The sequence below is a fragment of the Balaenoptera musculus genome, chromosome 2, assembly GCF_009873245.2.
Source record: "Balaenoptera musculus isolate JJ_BM4_2016_0621 chromosome 2, mBalMus1.pri.v3, whole genome shotgun sequence".
NCBI lineage: Eukaryota > Metazoa > Chordata > Mammalia > Artiodactyla > Balaenopteridae > Balaenoptera > Balaenoptera musculus.
The window spans coordinates 138,861,034-138,880,466 of NC_045786.1; the positions used below are offsets into that span (position 1 = coordinate 138,861,034).

The 19,433-nt window shown below is 43.4% G+C and overlaps 1 protein-coding gene across 4 annotated transcripts in view; it reads left to right on the forward strand.

The window, feature by feature from the left end:
* The window catches only part of MTHFD1 (methylenetetrahydrofolate dehydrogenase, cyclohydrolase and formyltetrahydrofolate synthetase 1), a 60,339-nt gene extending 40,906 nt beyond the window's left edge, over positions 1-19,433 (forward strand). For 3 of the 4 annotated variants that reach the window (XM_036841652.1, XM_036841653.1, XM_036841650.1), the window contains 13 exons: positions 363-465; positions 2,357-2,433; positions 3,059-3,199; positions 4,758-4,826; positions 5,096-5,207; positions 5,302-5,441; positions 7,702-7,743; positions 10,160-10,260; positions 11,116-11,293; positions 13,588-13,695; positions 14,225-14,377; positions 17,703-17,796; positions 19,178-19,430. In XM_036841652.1, coding sequence (XP_036697547.1) covers positions 363-465; positions 2,357-2,433; positions 3,059-3,199; positions 4,758-4,826; positions 5,096-5,207; positions 5,302-5,441; positions 7,702-7,743; positions 10,160-10,260; positions 11,116-11,293; positions 13,588-13,695; positions 14,225-14,377; positions 17,703-17,792 — 1,314 coding nt within the window. In that variant the 3' untranslated portion in view covers positions 17,793-17,796; positions 19,178-19,430. Of the gene's footprint in view, positions 1-362; positions 466-2,356; positions 2,434-3,058; positions 3,200-4,757; positions 4,827-5,095; positions 5,208-5,301; positions 5,442-7,701; positions 7,744-10,159; positions 10,261-11,115; positions 11,294-13,587; positions 13,696-14,224; positions 14,378-17,702; positions 17,797-19,177 lie in introns of all 4 variants that reach the window. The other variant, XM_036841651.1, reaches the window with a different exon arrangement.

Genomic DNA, 19,433 nt, shown 5'->3' on the forward strand with positions numbered 1-19,433 from the left:
CTTCTAATTTTGCATTTGACTTGGGCTTCTCAACTGTTTGATTGAAAAAGCTTTTCCTTTCAATATGTTTGCATATGGTGAGTTAGGTACAACACTTTTTGGTCACTATGTTTACATAGGGCTTCAGTTTAGGGAAATGCCTCTGGTGCTCAGTGATAGGGACAAACATGTTAATAATACCTTTGTACATGTGTGAATGGGAAATAAAGATTTAGCCAAAGGGATCATAGTTTTCCCTTCTGAATTTAACATGGTTTATATTTCCCCTATCTGGAGATAGGGATAAAAAAATTTTTTTTTTAAATCTTATCTGCTTTTGTTTGGTTTGTCTTATTTTTGTTTTAATTTTCCTACCTCTTCAGAGACTAGGCATTGAAAAGACTGACCCTACCACACTGACAGATGAAGAGATAAACAGATTTGCAAGATTGGACATTGATCCAGAAACTATAACTTGGCAAAGAGGTACCAGAGCAGGGTGTACACCCCATTGGTTTGGTTATACTGCACGCCCCATGCCCTCCCTTAGAGTTGGTAAAATGGGAGGTCCATAGCTTGTGTGTTGGTATTTTCATGGTTAAGGCCTGACTAAGATGGCGACTCACTCGTTTTCCTGGCCATCTCCATCAGTCTCTCCTTATTAGCTGTAATCAAACCTCCTTTTGTTCAGTTATTTGGACATTTTGCTGGCTCTTCAGTGTTCATTGGCGTGAGGAGGGTTTTAAGGAAGTTCATACATAAACCAAAAATAACATTTTGCAACTTTCATTTTATGCAGAAAGTTTTGGTGTCATTAAGTAGAGAAGTGATGTTTAATCACTTCTTAAATCTTGTTGCCCTTTATTCTTTGAACTCTTGTCTGGCATAAGTGACTTGATTTTTCTTGTAGGTCTGGAGCTTGCCTACTCACTTTTACGTCATTTTCTTAAACTCTCTTGTAACAAAGTAGGTAGCCTTCAGGGTTTAAACATTCAGCAAATTGGTGAGTGAGTTGCCTGGTTTCACTGCCAGATGTTACTTTTCTCTATGTCAACCAGCATGGCTTAGAGTTTTATTTTGTACCAACAGTGTATGCATCTAAACTCTGTCACTGCTGAGAAGAAATTTTCATCTAGATGCACAGAATGCAGCTAACAAGCAATTTATTGACTGTATTTGTGACTGTCATTGGCTCAGTAACTGTGCTAGCTAATGGCATTTTTAAGGCAACTCTCCTAATATCTAAAACCACACTGATATTTCTCTTCCTTTGCTTCAATAGCTTTAGACATATGGTATAATATTTTATGAGGAATAAGCTAAAGATCCATTTTGAAAATTCATTATCTCAATCATTTTTCCTTTGCTTTATATGTAATTCATGCTTTCCAAGAAAGTAGAAGCAGACAAGGGAAAACATGGATCATACCCATTGACTGGCTCTTTTATACACAGAAATTAGATGCAAGGAACTAGACACTATTTTTTTTAAAAAAAATAAGGACAAACTCCAACAACTCATTACATCCTTCACTTACCAAATGGGGTGGTGTGTGTGTTTCTCCAAGTGCTGCACAAGACACTGCTTTTAGTGTTTAAATTATTACAGTCTTTAAGGAAAATAACTTGGCATGTTATCAAGTACCTTGAAAGTGCCTCTCCTCTTTGACCCACCCTAAAAGAGTGTGAACTGGTTTGCTGCTGTTGTTCATTTTGTGTTTTGTTGTTATTTTTGGTATGTCATACAAAAAACAAAATTGGGAATACACTAAAGTGTTCACCGTAGTTAGACCTAGGAGGTGGGATTAAGATTAGTTAGTAGGTTGATCTTTGCCATGTTTTCCAAGGGTATGCAATTGGAAAGATGTTCTGTCATCAGAATGGAAATTACTTCTTCTAAGTGTGCTAAAGGAAAGAGCAGGTCTGTTACCCAGCCTGCTTCAAAAGGCATTGCCTTTGCCCTGTGTTTATGGACCTTGTGTGTCTCAGGGTTATGTAAAATCAGTGAGTCATCCCACAGAACAACATAAACCTCGGCCTTTTGAAAAACTGGCCTGCTCTGTTTTTTGTGGAGTGTGGAATATGCTTTGAAACAGATTCCAGATTTCTAGTTAATTATTTGAATTCTCTAGGAAGAATAAACCAAGCCACTCTACATTCCTGTCTTTAATTCCTGCACATTAATGGTATGCAAACATCATTTCTAAACTTGGACCCATATTCTAGCTTTACCATAAATTTTGAAATCAAATATTATAGTCATTAAGTTAGATTTGTTGCTTAAAATTCTGCTGGTTCCTTTGACTTTATGGTCCTTTTCCCTCTCTACTGTATCTGCTGTATTTTCCCTCTACTGTATCTTCCTTTTCTACCCTAGTGCTGGATACCAATGACAGATTCCTGAGGAAGATCACAATTGGACAGGCTCCGACGGAGAAGGGGCACACACGGACGGTAACTGCCTGTTCCTTTCTAAGTAAATTAGTTCATGGGCACTAGATCCTTGCTGCTTCTATCCTCCTCCATCCCCTCCTGATCAACTGATACTGCCAGGTGTTGTTCTGCCTTCTCCCTTGTAAAATGAGAGCAAGTAGGTGTGTGGTATTGAGCACTCCTGACAGCTTTTGCAGTAAATCCCATGTGTCACCTGTGTATTTTTCCCCCAGTATTTTTTCCTGGAGGTGGAGTGCCCCAAGTGAATATCCTTGTACATGAATTGATTAAAATTGCTTCTTTTTTGTGGCCATTTTGCAGTATGTCTGTTCGGTGTAAGAGCTTCTGAGTTAGTCCCTTGTATGTTAGGGAAGCCATAATCACATGATTACAAGCTGCCTTCACAGGGATTGTTGGTCCTACTAGAACATTTATGTGTAAAAATCGACTACTCAAGGTCTTAGAATAATTAATTACAAATTTTTGCTGTTGGAAGGTTATTTTCATTACGTTCTCTGTGTACTGTTCTTTTATTCTGTCCTTTTAAGCTATTTGTTTAAGCCTGGGATGCAAACAAGGATTACTTTTGCAATCCACGCTTCTGTTTAACACAGTTTTCCCTGATGCGTCTTTTCCCTGCCAACAGGCCCAGTTTGATATCTCCGTGGCCAGTGAAATCATGGCTGTCCTGGCTCTCACCAGTTCTCTAAAAGACATGAGAGAGAGACTGAGCAAAATGGTGGTGGCATCCAGCAAGAAAGGGGAGCCCATTAGTGCCGAAGATCTGGTGGGTACCCGGGCACTCCAGACTTGGCGATCCATCTGTGTCTGTTGTCCCTGCATGTCTCAGCAGTTACCACTAACAAAAACGGTGGCGTACTTAAGATGCTGCAATTAACTAATAAATTCATATGATCTTGCTACTTACTAGATAATTACGAAGTTTATAAAAAGTACTTCATAGTGAGTGATAGACGGTATGCTCCAATAATAGACCACAGGTGGTTTGAGCAATATCTTCAGCCTGTGAGTATTTCCAAGAGAGGGTGTCTGACTTCGGTTTCAGAGAGCATCAGGAGTCCAAGCGAGGCCCTTAGAGCTGAGCTTCGAGTCACCCCCGGCCCCTCCCCGCGACAGGCCTCCCTGCACAGAGGCCTCTCATCGTGAGGCTCGGCACCATATCCACGCTGGTGACCACACTGGGGACAGCTCGGCCAGTTCGTCTGATGGTCCTGCTATATTCATTGTCCACATCAGGATTATTTCTGAACTATCTACATGGTATTGTGGAGTTTGAAATGAGATAATCTTATAGATTACGTGTTTTTTTTTTTTTTTTGGCTGCGTTGGGTCTTCGTAGCTGTGCGCGGGCTTTCTCTAGTTGCGGCGCGCGGGGGCTACTCTTCGTTGCAGTGCGCGGGCTTCTCATTGCGGTGGCTGCTCTTGTTGCGGAGCACGGGCTCTAGAGCGCAGGCTTCAGTAGTTGTGGCTCACGGGCTTAGTTGCTCTGCGACATGTGGGATCTTCCCGGACCAGGGATCGAACCCTTGTCCCCTGCATTGGCAGGCAGATTCCTAACCACTGCGCCACCAGGGAAGTCCCCTAGATTACTTTTTTAAAAGTCTGTTTGTGTTGACATACACACCAAAATGGTTGGCCTATGATTAGCGGTCTGTCAGATGAATCCGGAAAAGGGGGGAAATATTAATTTCCTGTTTTCACAGTTAATGTGTATAAGAACAGAAATTGTTTTAAATTTTTACACCAAGGAACTTAGAAACTCATTAAAACTGAATATAAGTGGGATTCATAGCTTTATCTTACAGTGATACCAGTTTGTTCATCTGTGGTTGGATGGCTTAAAAAGAGGGACCTGATATATAAGAGTTGGTGTTGAACTCCTGGGTAAATTTTCAGTTTAAGGTACAGGAGACACATATTAAATCAGGTTTACAGCCATTTCTGCCCAGAGACCAAAGTTACCTATAATTCAGTACTCTTAGGAACTAGCATTTCCATACCGTAAATGAGTTTAAAATGGATTCTCCACATCGATCAGCAACAGAGCTTCAGCTTCACTGAGATGCTTGTTTCCAGGGTTATGTATTTTTCCAGAATTTACATATGGATGTCATTTTCATTCTCTCTTCTCCCTTAAGATAATTGGCAACTTTATTGTATATCCTGAAAAATAAATAAACAAATAAATGGGTGGTCTAGTTTAGGTAAAAGTACTCATTGGTCCAAGATGGCTAAAAAAGGAAGACCTAAGAATGTTGAATTTTGGCTTCAAAAGGTAGGTTTTTTGCTGGTGGGAATCAACCCTTCGTGCCTTTGTTTTGCAGGGAGTGAGCGGGGCATTGACAGTACTCATGAAGGACGCCATCAAGCCCAATCTCATGCAGACATTAGAGGTGAGCAGGGTGACTCCTGCCTTCCTGGATTGGTTGTAAAGCAGATTGTTCCTGGGGAGTCAGAGACCTTCTCTCCCTGGTCATCTCTTTCTTCCCATTCTTTCTCATAGTTGTGACTGGGACTTTACTGAAATCTAAAAGAGGCGGCTTCATACTTTCCCTTGGGAAGTCTTTTTCTTTTGGATTCCAGCTAATTTTGGTCCCCTTACCGAGTGGTCCCTTTTGGAGCAGGATGGGCAGCTTCGCTCATGATGTCTTGATTTCCACAGGGCACTCCAGTATTTGTTCATGCTGGGCCATTTGCCAACATCGCACACGGGAATTCCTCCATCATTGCAGACCGGATTGCACTCAAGCTTGTTGGTCCCGAAGGGTTTGTAGGTGAGTGCTTTTGCAGAATCAATGATAGACTGTTTTTTCTTTTAACATCAAGGGAGTTGGGATGGCATTTTTACAGTTGCTTTTCTCATGACAGTGACTGAAGCAGGATTTGGAGCAGACATTGGAATGGAAAAGTTCTTTAACATCAAATGCCGGTATTCTGGTCTCCGCCCGCATGTGGTGGTGCTTGTTGCCACTGTCAGGGCTCTGAAAATGCACGGAGGCGGCCCCACGGTGAGGAACAGGAGTTGGAAGAGTTTGATTCTCAGAAATGTTCTGAAGGCTAAAGGGAAACTGGATGACTTGTGCCACTTTCTTCATTAGGCTGCTCTTGTCCTCATGATTAATGGGTTGCCAGAAGCAGGGGATATTCAGACGGCTCTTGTGCTGGCCGCCTTATCACTCCTAGGCAGTACCAGCTCTTGGCATCTTAAGAGGGCCAGGGTTGTCTTCATGGCCTACCTTTCGGAGCAAAACACCTGATAATATCAAAACCCCTCCAAGGACATGTGCTTGGCTATATTTACAAAAAACTCCTTTATGTTCAGACTGTTCTTTTAAAATCTGAGTCCCTTTTCCCTCTAATGGTGGTGCTGGCAGCCAGCCAACCAAACCATTTAGCTGAGATAGAGGTCAGCCCCTTATTGGGAGGGGGGTGCTGGGCAGGACGACTGACAGCTTGGAGTCGGGGGAGAAGGAGCTCCAGACTGCCTCCAGGTGATGGGGAGAAACAGGTGAGCGTGGTTTATCTTCAGCTCCAACCTGAACTTTGTGTTTTCCTGAATTCATACTGCTTAGAAATTGTACTTTTTGCTCTATTATTTTAACACCTTTTCTTCAGCACCTGCATATGAAGACATGGTGCTTGTTTTCAGAAATTAGTTGAAGAAGTATTAAATTCCTGTCCTCCGGGAGCTGGTCTAGTAACTTGATAAATAAGACCTCCCTCACCGACAGAAGAAAATCCCTGTTTCTTAGTGTAGTGATCAGGGGTTTTCCTGTTACAGCAGTTCTCAAGAATGTTGGTCTCAGAACTTCCTTACGCTCTTAAAAATTATTAAGGGCCTAAAAGAGCTCTTTGTTCAGGTGAGTTATGTCTGGTGATATTTACTATATTAGAAATTAAATATTGACATAAATATTAACATAAATAACATTTTTTTAAGTGAAAAGTGACTATATTTTCCAAAACAACATTTAGGCATTGTACGTTTTTCAGATCTCTTCAGTATCTGGCTTAATCGAAGACCGATGGATTCTCATCTTTGGCATTTGATCTGTTGTGATACCACATGTCCCATAATCTTTGGAAAAGTCCATTGTATACTCAGGAAATAATGAGAGTGAAAAGAGCCATAATGTCTTAGAATTATGGAAATAGTCTTGAACTCTTGGACCTCATGAAAGGATTAGGTCCCCACTAAGGGGAGAGCCACTGCTGTTGCAACCCCAGCACACCTCTCCAGCCGTACTCGTCCCCGAGGCACTCCTAACCCAGGAAGCCCCTTTCTGCTAGGAGTGCAGGACAGACTCCCTTTTTCTTGCTGCTCATAACCAACATTTCTCTCTCTTGCACCCCCTCACTCACCCTCACGCCTTTGCACCTCCTCTCCTCCTGATCTCATGCCTGGAAAACACTGTGGGCGCGTAAGCTGGCAGCACTGAGGGGAGAGCTTTGCGCACAGCTCTGCCGGGACCCTCGCCTGCTGCTCCTGCTACCTGCTGGAGCCACGTGCGGCCCGGACCGTGGGCTCAGGTCCCTGCTTCCTGCCCCGCCTCTCCGAGGCCCCTTTGGAGTTGGAGCACCATGGTGTCTCTGAGGAAAGGGAGCAGAGCAAGCTGAAGGCCTCTTAATCACTGTCCATTGCCCAGTGGGGTCCCTGGAACTGGCGCCTTCACCCTTGTTGCACTTCCCTGTGGATGCAGCAGGGCTGACCCACCAGGTACCTCTGGAACAGTGAGCACCCATAGAGGGAGAAAAGCCTTGTGTGTTGTTTCCCTCTTGTTCATGTTGCTCACGTGCCCCATTCAGCTCCACAAAGGAGTGGGCTGGCTCCATGGACCAGCTCACGAACCCATCGCAGGGCATCTCAGACTTCACGGCAGATGTCTCAGGGTGGCTTTTGCAGGGCTCACGGCTGCCTTTTTCTCTACACTCAGCTTTACTTCCACCCCCACTGCTGTGTGCTTCACTCGCTGGGGTTTTGCCCCTGCCAAGGACACATCCCTTCCCTCACCTGCCTTCATAGATTCATCCCTTCTCACCTCTTCAATTCAGGCCACGAAGCTCTCCCACTCTGCTCAAAGCAGTCATTTTTGTTCTGTGCTGTAGTATTGGTCATAGCTGTAAATCTGTAGGGCAGAAAACAACCTTCTACTGCTGTGTATCCCCCAAGCATGCAGCTTCTGGCCTTTAACACATGGCAAAGCACTGTTTGAAGCTGAACTCTAATTGTAAGTAGAAAATGCCTCTGACTTTGCTTCTTTTTTCCAGGTTACTGCTGGACTTCCTCTGCCCAAGGCTTACATAGAGGAGGTAACTTCAGTCACTTCTAATTACTTGGCCTAGAAAGCACCACATTCTGAATCAGCATTTCTCAGCCTGGCCCATTTAGAAATGACTGGGCTGTTGCTATGACCCAAGGTTGCTCTTGGGAGCAGGGTGCGCTAACAGGTCTGCAGTGTGCTGAAGAGCTGTACTAAATGAAACAGGGAAGAAATGCCTCATAAAGCAATTGCCTGCACAGGATGTCAGTAGAACCACTCCCCTAGACCAGTGGTTGGTTCTCAACCAGAAGCAATTCCCCCCATCCCAACCCTCACCCCAGGACATTTCGCAATGTCTAGAGACATTTTTGATTGTTGCAACTTGAGGTGGGGAGTGCTACTGGCATTCAGTGGGTAGAGGCCAGGGATGCTACAATGCATAGGACACTCTCTCCACTATAAAGAAATATTCAGCCCAAAATGTCAGTAGTGCTGAGGTTGAGAAACCCTGCACTAATCTCACGGAAGTTTCCTTGTCTTCCCTGCATTAGCTCGTTGATTCTCAAATGACGTTCATATCAGAAGCAAGTAGGGGCCTTTTTTGAAATGCTTTTTCCTCTGCAGAGTTAAATCCATATTAAGGGGCCAAGATAGGGTCAGCATCCTGGTTATTTTTCTAGGCAGTTTTCATAAACTGATTTGGTTTATGGCATTAAGCAGGAGCTCAAGGAATTGTGAGCTCAAACCTTTTCATATTTATATCATTTACCATCGAAGAAACATCTCTAGCACCAGTTTGGGGTTATCATGTGAGAGATTAGGCCCCCGAATGAGATGGTAAGTTCAGCTGCTATCACTGTTGATTCAAGTTTTCTGCCTTTTTTGGAGGCTTTTAAATTGTCAGGCAGTACAGGGTCACTTTTCAGCCCCCAAATGAAGTAATTCAAAAGCAGCTAGCAAAGAATTGCTGGTGCCTTCAGTTTGCCTGTCTTCTGAGTTATGATTTGCCTTTTATGGTCATTTGTCTGATTCATGCGTAGGAGGGGAATTCACAGTTCTGGCCCTCCTGCCACCCCGCAGCCTTTCCTGCATCTAATTAGAGCAACTGCCCCTCACTGGCCCAGCTGGTGTCTTCATTTAAGAAATTCTACTTATTTAAAACTGTTCTCAATCAATCTTATGTATTAATTGGTTTTCATGTGACTAGAGGTAAGGAATTAGCTGTGCTCTTTAGAATGTCAACTAAATTCTAATCTCAGTTTTCAGTTATTAAAGGGGGAAAAAGCATAAATCATGTTTATAATGATCTCAGTTGTTTTCTATATCTTACCTTTTTTCTGCTGTTTTATGGAATCCACAAACCAAGCGCTATTACTGCTGGGTTTTACTCACGATCTAGTGTACTTATTTTTATATAAGCCTATGATATTTTCATTTTTAAAATACTTAATGTATTTTAAGCTTATATAATAATATACCCTTTGTAAAAAAAATTAAATAATACAAGAATATAATATATATATGATTTGAGTCCCCTGTTAACAGTTGGTGCGTATCTCTCAACATTTTTAAAAAATTCCATGAATATGCACATGTATTTTTGTATTTGTCCAAAAATGGGATTAATTAATCTCTTCATAGTTTTGCCGTTTCAGTACATCTTTGAGAGGTTCCATGCTAATACAGATTTTCGCACTTTTCATAACATGTACCTGATACATATTTATCGAGTGTGTATATCATGATTCACTGGCTCAATCCCCTATTGAAGGAGCTTTGTGTTGTTTGCAGTTTTCCCATGCTGCAAGCAGTGCTCCAGGAAGCATATTTTAAAATATTTTAAAATGTGTTTCCTTAATTACTTTCCTTTAAATTTCATAGTATTTGGTTCTTAAAAATGGTATTTATCTCATTTCTGACACAAGAAGGTTTATGGTTCTAACACAACATTGTAAAGCAACTATATACCAATAAAAATTAATTAAAAAAAAAAAAAGGTTTATGGTTGAGATCATTTAAACCCGTGAAAGCATCACTGATGACTCCACGTTTTCTGACAAATGCCACACACTGTGTATGCTGGGCCCTGTCTTCTGATGGCAGGGTCTGTGCCACGCTGAACAGAGTCGGTTTGTACTGCTGTACCATATACGTACATACAATCTATAAAACAGGGGTCGTAAAGATAATTTATTTAAAGGCAGCTGATTCCGTTCAAACAGCAAATAAGCTATTAAGATACAGCACGATGAGGGCAGATGCACCAGCAAATCTCACCCTTTCAGGGCAGCCAGGACAGGAGCACAGCTCACTCCAGGGCTGCAGGCTCCAGCATGTCTCTGTTGGCTTGTCCTGACAGTGAGCGGCTTCTGGGTCAAGGAGACAGTTTCTCTTTTAAGAAGAACCTGCAACTGTTTTCAGTTCTGCTCTCTGACCTCACAGACCTTCCACTGTTGTTTCTGCAGAACCTGGAGCTGGTTGAAAAAGGCTTCAGTAACTTGAAGAAACAAATTGAAAATGCCAGGATGTTTGGAGTTCCAGTGGTAGTGGCCGTGAACGCCTTCAAGTAAGTATAAAGTGTAAGAGTCAAGGGGGAGTGTGGAAAACGGCCAGCAAACATCTCCTGGTGCTGATTGTGCAGCCCAGCTTTCACCTTTGTTCTCTTCTTCAGTTACTGCTATTGGTTATTAAGCCTGTGCTTTGGGAGCTGTTGATGAGAGCCTGCCATATGACAGGCACCGCATATGTCACAGGGGACTCATCACCTCACTTGCTGAGGGTCCAGAGTCAGATTTGGCTCCTGTGGGTGCCCTTCTCCACCAGGTGAAGTGGGTAACACACAGGCCAGAAGTTAACTGCTCTTTTTGGTCTTTAAAGGCCTTTTGTGCTAAGAGAAGGTCATAGCCCTACACAGTTCTATTAGTTCACCAGGTCTGGTAGGATGTTGTCTTGACAATTTGTTAAACATATTGAGCTGGAAGTGTTCCTGTAAGAGAACTTGTGTGGGTTGTTTAGTTATCGTAATGCTGGTTTTGGTCTTGTTCTGATGGTCTAACCACAGCAAAATAGGAAGCAAAATTTTTGAAAAGCTAGTATTTATTGATTCCTTATGATGTGCCTAGAATGTTTTAAGTACTTTGCATGTATTTACCGTCTAAGCCTCATAACATCCCAATGAAATAAGTGCTATGATTATGCCCATTTTACCCATGTGGACACCAAGGCACATAAAGTTTAAGTAACTGGCTGAAAGTCACCCAGCTAGTAAATTGTGGAGCCAGGGTTCAAACCCAGGCAGTATTACTTGATTAGTGTCTGTTTATCAGTGGGTAATTCACATGGGTTTTAATGGCAAAAACATGACAGATTCTGTCCTCTCCAGCCATCATCAATGCTTTAACATGAAGCACTGCCTTTACAGGACAGATACGGAGGCTGAGCTGGACCTCATCACCCGCCTCGCCAAAGAACATGGGGCTTTTGATGCTGTGAAGTGCACTCACTGGGCAGAAGGGGGCAAGGGCGCCCTGGTGCTAGCTCAGGCCGTCCAGAGGGCAGCTCAGGCACCCAGCAGCTTCCAGCTCCTCTATGACCTCAAGGTGGGTTACCTGCTGTGTGCAAAAACACCAAAAAGCACAATGCAGTTTCTGTGTGGCTGCTTCTGCTTAGAGCCTGTGTTTAGCAGCTTCAACCTATGGGTTTGATTCCCATGTAGGTGAGTTACACGACCACAGCCTGGACTCTCAACTCCAGACAGCTTTCTTATCAATGCATGTTGCTGCTTACTGGCAGAGGAGGGCGTCCAGGCAAGAACACCCCGGGAGGTTGGCTCACATCCTAACTTTGAAAAGGCTCACAGTACAGTCCCTTTGCTGGCAGGAGAGAGGGTTACATATAGAAGCAAGAGTCATAGCAAATTGGCAAGGGGCTACATCAAACTCAGAAACATTTTCCCCAATATAGGGGAAAGCAGTGTGGTCCAAAGTGCACTTCCTGGTACGGACGCTGCCTCAAGTTCAGAGAAGCACTCAGGTGCAAAACCAAAGCACCTTGGCAGGCTTCAGCATTCTTTCCATCACTGAGTAAATTATGGTACATCTGGCTCAGGCAGAAGCACTGCTTATTCTGGGATGCAGTAAAGATAGTTCACAAAAATGTTGTTATTATAGCGTTGTATTTTGTTTTCAGTTCTCTGTATTTCAGGATGTGATTAGACATTAAGTAGTATGCCCACAATAATTGGAAACTGTTAGGAACATGGGATGGATGTTGAAGCTAGTTCTGCTTGTATTATCTAGGCTGCTTTTTGGCTTGGTTTTTAGAAGATAATCATAAACTTTCAAAAATAGCCATAAAAAGGGAGACAGAAGAAACCCTATTACTCTTGAATTTTAACAGTCTCTTGTTTTCTTTGCCCCTTGCAGGTATAATACTCTTCTATCTTAGTTACAATTAATTAACATTCTCCTACTGACATGGACATTTTCCTGTTGAGCTTTAGTTTTATAGACTGGTTTGAAAACCTGTTCAACCAACCATCTTTTTAGGAAATGCCCTAAACACAAGTTTGCACACAAATACAAAGCATTTATAGGCACCCTTTCTAAGCCCCCATCCACAGTACCTGAATTAGGAAACCCAGTCCTTGAAGGCGAGCAGGAGGCCTGGAAGAAGTGGGGTAACGAGGACTTTATAACCCATTTCTACTTGGAACTTTTCTCTGTTCTGACAAACAGGAGGCTGCCACTTTTTGTCTTAAGCATCTGTTGGTCTTAAATCACTCCTCAACGAAAGTACTTTTGCTTCAGAAGTTCTGAATATGCCTTGGCATTTATAGAGCTCCAATTATAAGAGGCATATGAAAGTAGTTTCTATTGGATCTTTATAAAGCTGTAATTGAATAGACAATTATATTTATTTATATCCATTATACAAAGCCCGTTCATAAATGATCACTGTTTAGTTCAAAAGAAAATGTTTATTTTCATTATTTAAGATAATTATTTCTTTCACAAAACAAAACTCAGTGTTCTCTTAGCCTTAGTTGCTAGGGAGCATAGAGTCTGATAGTGCCTAATTTCAGTGATTTGCTCACCCAGGTTACCTGTGAGTAGCTGTCCTTCCCATTTCCGTCGGGTAGTTACTCCCTGTGCTGTTTGCTCCGAATCCTAGTGCCCTGAGCAAGGCTGCAGCAGCATTTAAGAGGCCAGGCCCCACTTCCGAAAGCTTTGCCCTGGAGGAAGCAGCCCTGGGCTTCCTTGTTAGACCTAGAGGTCACTGCTTGGACCACTGGCCGCCCTCTGCTGCACTGTTTGCACAGGTGCCATGGAAAGCATTTCCTTTCCCACCACACCCATTGCATGTTGATTGTGTAAGTCACTAGGTTGTTTAAATATGTAGATGATCTTATTTTTATTACTATTTCTAAGTAACAGCGATTAATGATCGGTATGTTGTGTTAAAGATAGCATCTGCCTCTCCTGTACACACCAGGGGTTCTGTGAATGGATATCAGTTGCCTTAGTTCATAAACAGTATCCCAGGTCTGCTTTGACAGGAGACTGATCTTTGTTATTGGAGCATTATTTTTTATTTATGAAGAAATAGTTATTCTTGAGTAGTGAGCAGTATTGTTTATGATAGTGAGGTCTTAAATACACACACACACAGTAATTTTACACCTGTGGGACATTTTCCACGTATAAAATCTGGGGCTTGCTAGTAAAAAAAAAGTTCTAATCCAATAAACCTCAAACTATTTGCCTATTTGTGTATGTGTATAAAAACATCTCTGGCCCTTTTGGGGACTCTGACCTGGAACATGGCCGTAAGTAAAGGTTCGTGTCCTCATGGGTGTCTAGTCATGGTCTCCCCTCTCTTTCCTGTCTGTTAGCTCCCAGTTGAGGATAAAATCAGGATCATTGCACAGAAGATCTATGGGGCGGATGACATTGAATTGCTCCCCGAAGCACAGCACAAAGCTGAAGTCTACACAAAGCAGGTAGATGTTTGGTTGGTTCTTTCAGCTCTTTATCCAGCAGGCCTTGGGGTCAGAATACCTGCATTCTTCCAGCCCACCAGGCATTGTTTCCCTCCTCTGGGCGGCAGCCTTCTCCCCTCTTAAATACTGAGCGTGGATTAGGTGGTCCGGCCCCAAGTTCTTTATCTACCCAGAGGTGGTATGTGAGTGTGGGAAAGCCATGAGGAAATATGGGGTGTCTTTATTGAGAGCCTTTAGTCGTACCTTCATGTCTGCTCCAAGCTATCATTTTTAATTGGTTATATAAATGAAAGTGAAATCACTTGTGGGATATGGTTGTGAGTGCTTACCTCCTTCACCCAACAAAGGTTTTTTTTTTTTTTTAATCAATAATAACTAAGCTGGAGGAGGGCAGTGATGTAGAGATGTATGTAAAGGGAGTTGGATGTTTCAAATAAATTGCAGAAGCCACATCAGCACAGTGCCCGGATGTTCTTCGTTGCGTTGCCAGCCTTTCATTTGTCCCACTTCTGTTCCTGTCTTTCCCCAGGGCTTTGGGAATCTGCCCATCTGCATGGCCAAGACACACTTGTCCTTGTCTCACAACCCAGAGCAAAAAGGCGTGCCCACTGGCTTTGTCCTCCCCATTCGCGACATCCGCGCCAGCGTTGGGGCTGGCTTTCTGTACCCCCTGGTGGGAACGGTGAGTGAGTGCTGCAAGCAGAGAGCGCTGCTTGTTCACCCGTGCTTCTTAAATTGATTACTGAAGCCATCACACAAATGCCGAATTAGCAGAGTTCATTGCTGAGGAGAAAGCTGGAGTCGGGCCCGTTACGATGAATCGTCTTGCTATGGACCATCTTGGTCTCAGTTCAAGGATGATGCTATGACTGCTTGTACTGAATAATAATTCTGTTTCCCAGCGGCAGTATGACCTTGACTGAATCCAGGATGGGCCTGACTCATAGGCTGTGGTGGTGCTTATATATAATCACAACTGACTTTTTTGGGCACCTTTCACAGACTGACTCGGTCCTCCCAACAGCCCCTTTGAGGCTCTGCACCTCCCAGGTCTTCTCGACAGGCCTGGAGCTTATGCCTGAAATTCAGGGAATGCATCATTTTTGAGTAAAGAATTTCCCCCTTAAAGTGTGAGTGAACCCTGTAGATATGAAAGGTGAGGGGGTTTATTTACACTTTGAGATGATTTAATTATCAAATCTTATCTTATCTTACAGATTTCATGCATGTTTAAGGAGGAAAGTTGCTAATAGGGAGGTAGAGAAAAGCTTAAGGACATACTTGCAGTTTGGACTAACTTTGTCCCAGAGTCTGCATTGATCCTGTGCCCAGGTTCCCCCATAGATCCGCCCAGTATCCTACATCTGCAGATTGTTCTTACTGCAATACAGGATCGAAATAGTAAACTAAGCCAATACACAAGTAAAAGAAACCGATAAACTTCCTTTTGGAGCTTCTTTCAGTATAGTAAGAAAGCAGTAGGAGGTGATATGATAGTTGAAAGTACGGAACATTAAAACTGAATCCAGGGCTTCCCTGGTGGCGCAGTGGTTGAGAATCTGCCTGCCAATGCAGGGGACACGGGTTCGAGCCCTGGTCTGGGAAGATCCCACGTGCCATGGAGCAACTAGGCCCGTGAGCCACACCTACTGAGCCTGCGCGTCTGGAGCCTGTGCTCCGCAACAAGAGAGGCCGCGATAGTGAGAGGCCCGCGCACCGCGATGAAGAGTGGCCCCCACTTGCCGCAACTAGAGAGAAAAGCCCTTGCACAGAAAAGAAGACCCAACACAGCCATAAATAAATAAATAAATAAACAAACAAACAAACAAATAAATAAATAAATAAAATTTTAAAAATATATATATACGTCACATTTAAAAAAAAAAAAAAACTGAATCCACTTTCACCCCTGCTGGTTTTGGCCTTGGGCAGGTTATTAAAGGTGTGAGCCCTGCTCTTGTCAGCTCTCTGGGGGGCAGCAGCATCGCGTCACAGTGGTGGTCAGACAGGGCGTGTGCACCAGTGCCCCTCAGCCCCTCCCTCCAGAGGCAGGAGGCGTGCGTCGCTCTGCTCCGAGGTTCATCAGTGCCTGGGGTTTGTAGAAATTCCCTTTCAGTAGGAATGTTAAACCATTTACCCAGCACCTCGAATATTGTAGAACGTGTGTTGTTTCCGGAGAAATTGTCGGCACCTGACAGCTGAGGAGCAGTATTGTCGCTGCTCCTTTGATGTGTGGGTGCAGGGGGGTGGCTGTAGAGACGAAAGCAAAGCTGAAAGTGTCAGGCTGGGACTTTCTCATCCAGAACAGACTCTCACCTTAGAAGCCCACCTGGACCAAGACGTTTCCGCACATAATCTAGACGCCTTAACAATTACTGTTCTTCAGGGTTTCTGATTGCTGTTGGGGCCTGAACAGGGTTCAGAGGACTTGAGCATTTTATGTACTAATTCAAGGTGTGGTGGCTTCTCTTTGGAGTTTTATATCTAAGTTCCTATATGTATGTACACATAATCTTTTCATTTAAAAACATTTTCTGATTATCAACATGACCAATGTTTAAGGGGAAAAAAGTCCTCTTTGGGAAAGAGTAGTACTGATAATCCTATTAATCGCTATTTTGGGGATTATCTTCAGAATTTTCTGCCAATGTGCACATGCGTGTCTACATCAGTGGGCACCTGTCCTTCATCTTTTTTTAATTAATTAATTAATTTATTTTTATTTTTGGCTGTGTTGGGTCTTCGTTTCTGTGCGAGGGCTTTCTCTAGTTGCGGCAAGCGGGGGCCACTCTTCATTGCGGTGCGCGGGCCTCTCATTATCGCGGCCCCTCTTGTTGCGGAGCACAGGCTCCAGACACGCAGGCTCAGTAGTTGTGGCTCATGGGCCTAGTTGCTCCGCGGCATGTGGGATCTTCCCAGACCAGGGCTCGAACCCGTGTCCCCTGCATTGGCAGGCAGACTCTCAACCACTGCGCCACCAGGGAAGCCCTGTCCTTCATCTTTATAATGTCATCTTCAGGCTCTTACGCTAGGGTGGAGGACCAGTCCCTTCCTTTTTCCTCCTTGTCCCCATGCTCAGCAGTTGCTTATCTCTTATAGAATGTGAGAACAGAGACCGATGTCAGCTACCTGTAGTACGTTCTAGGAAGTATTGGTTGGCGCTCAGATGTCAGAATCAGGTTTTTTAAAGTATAAGTGTTTTGTGTTACGTAAGGTGACTCATCCTTTTCTATGACATTTTTATAGTTAAGTTGTAGAAGTTCCACTTAAACTCTTTTCCTGTCTAGATCTGATTTGAAACTTGTATGTATGTATTCATTATAAAGGACATTGTTACAGGTTAAAATTATACTGAGTTTTCCACTTACAAGCCTTACAGATTTATATCTAAGTAGATGTTTGTCAAAGCCAACTCTTTAGAAAAAGAAGCAGGTGTAAATAAAATCCATGAGCATTGCAAGTTCAGGTTTAGAAGGCCAAATTGGACCAGTTAGAACAGTGACTGTAAAACCATCTAGATTAGGTACAGAAATGTCTTGGCCCGAGTTAAAGGATACTGATTCCTAATGTTGTGTTGCTGAAGCAAAAATAATATGGGTATCTACACAAGACTCATTAAAACAAAATTAAACAGCAGACAAGCCCTGCATCTCCTTTTGGTTTTGTGATGTGAGAACCGAGGGGGTGAATAACTGACTCCTCAGCCTCCTCAGCACCTGCCATTGTGGGACGAAGGTGGAGGCACCTCCTCAACCTCTTGTTGCACCAGTCTGTGTGGGAGCCCATGAGGAAGGCTGGTGTTTGGTTTGCTGGAGGACTCGAGGGTTTCTCTCTGAGATCATAACAGGATCAGTGACTTGGTTTTTAATATGTAACATGAAGAGTGCCATTTTATGGTTAACTATAAAATAATATTCTGTCTTTGTGCCTTGAGCTTTCTAGCTGAAGGGAAGGTGAAAAAAAACATCATATTAAGTTTGTTTTTAATGCTATTTTGCATCTCCTAGATGAGCACCATGCCTGGACTCCCTACCCGGCCCTGTTTCTATGATATTGATTTGGACCCTGAAACTGAGCAGGTGCATGGGCTGTTCTAAACAGGTAAGTTGTTTCTGGTGAAAGTTCTGCTTTTTTCCTTATGAGGCATGTTTATGAATTATAGGACTCCAACTAAAGCTATGAAAGCGCAAATTCAGTGCTTTCAAAAGATTTCTTTCCAGACATCAGTGAGAGGAGAGGGGGCAGTAGTGAGGGTTGGCAGTAACCAATGAATGAAATACTTATATTTCAACATTTCTGGAAGAAGAGCAGGGTTCATCAGTTTGGCAGCATAGGGTGGAAAGGCGCCATCCAGTGAAATATGGAGGGACCCCAGTGGAGGTTAGACCTCCTCTGTGGAGCCCCAGGAGGCTCTGGGCTTGGAGCTGATGGCACATTGGAGGGCAGGAGCAGCTGAAGGTCTGTATACTCTGAATAGACAGTTGGCACACAAGAGTGAGTAAATGTCCCAGAAAGTAGAAAAGAGAAGGAAGCAGGACCAGTCCAGGAGTTCTTGGGTCTTAAGTGAAGGGCCCCCAAGTACTCATCACAATGAATGAGCCACCCCTGGACATATCCAGGTGAAATTTCAGAAACATCAAATATGAAAATCCTAAAAATCTTTTCCAAAGAGGAAGAAATGGCTTGCCTATGAAAAAAATGAGAATTAGCCTGAACCCCTGTCTTCTTATCAGCAGTAAAAGGCTCTTAGACAGTGGAGGAATGCCCTCCAAGTCTATGGGGAAAGATGACTTTCCACCTGTATTTACACCCACCAAATCTATCCAGAGGTTTTCAGACACGCACGGTTTGCCACCCCGACGCCTCTTCCTAGGAAGGGATTTAGCAGTGTACTCCAGCACAGTGAAGACCAAACACAGAAAAGGGAGACACGGTTTTCAGGAAACCAAAGCCTGGTCTGGACTGTAAAGAAGGGGAGTCCTGACAACTGCAGGTGACCCAGAGGTACAAATCCCACATGGAACAGGAGGAGGGAGGAATTGAGAAAGAGTAGAGAGAGCTAGAAAGACAAGGGTGTCAAAAGGGTAATTATGCAAAAGAAAAGCTCTAACATAGTTTAAGAATGTAAAGTCCAGGTGGAAGCAAACCATGGCCATCATCTGGGCAACTGTAAGGGTGGTTGCTCATAGAAGCACCTCTGCTTACACATCAGAGAGACCGTGTGCTCGATGCTGGGGGAGCACACAGAAATGTCATCCTGGCTCATGCTTGGTCTGCCCTTGAACAGTATTCACACAGCCATAATGTAAATGCTGTGCATTGTCTTCAAGTCTATGGACAGACCCCAGAAGACCTGGCAGTGGGAAAGGAGGTAAATGTTGACAACTTTGACAGTGCGAGAGGGTGATGGTGCTGTGTGGAAGGGAAGAGGAGATGTTTCAGCGCTTAGAGAAAACTATTTCTTGTTTCGTTTTCCTTCCAGATTGTCCATCTTCAAGAAGCAACTTTGACGGTTTGGCCAGTGTTTATTCAGGCCTCATATCGGGAAGTGTGTGGAAGTTGAGAGAAGTCAGTCCCGGCCCCGAAGATTTTCTGAAAAATAAGTAGTGGGAGTTTCCCCAGAAGCCTTTCTTCAGTCTTAATTCCCACCATCGTGTATAAATCAACACAAATCATTCATGCACATGCCTAATTACTTTACTGAATCCATAGAATAAAAGTAAATAATTTTGCAATCT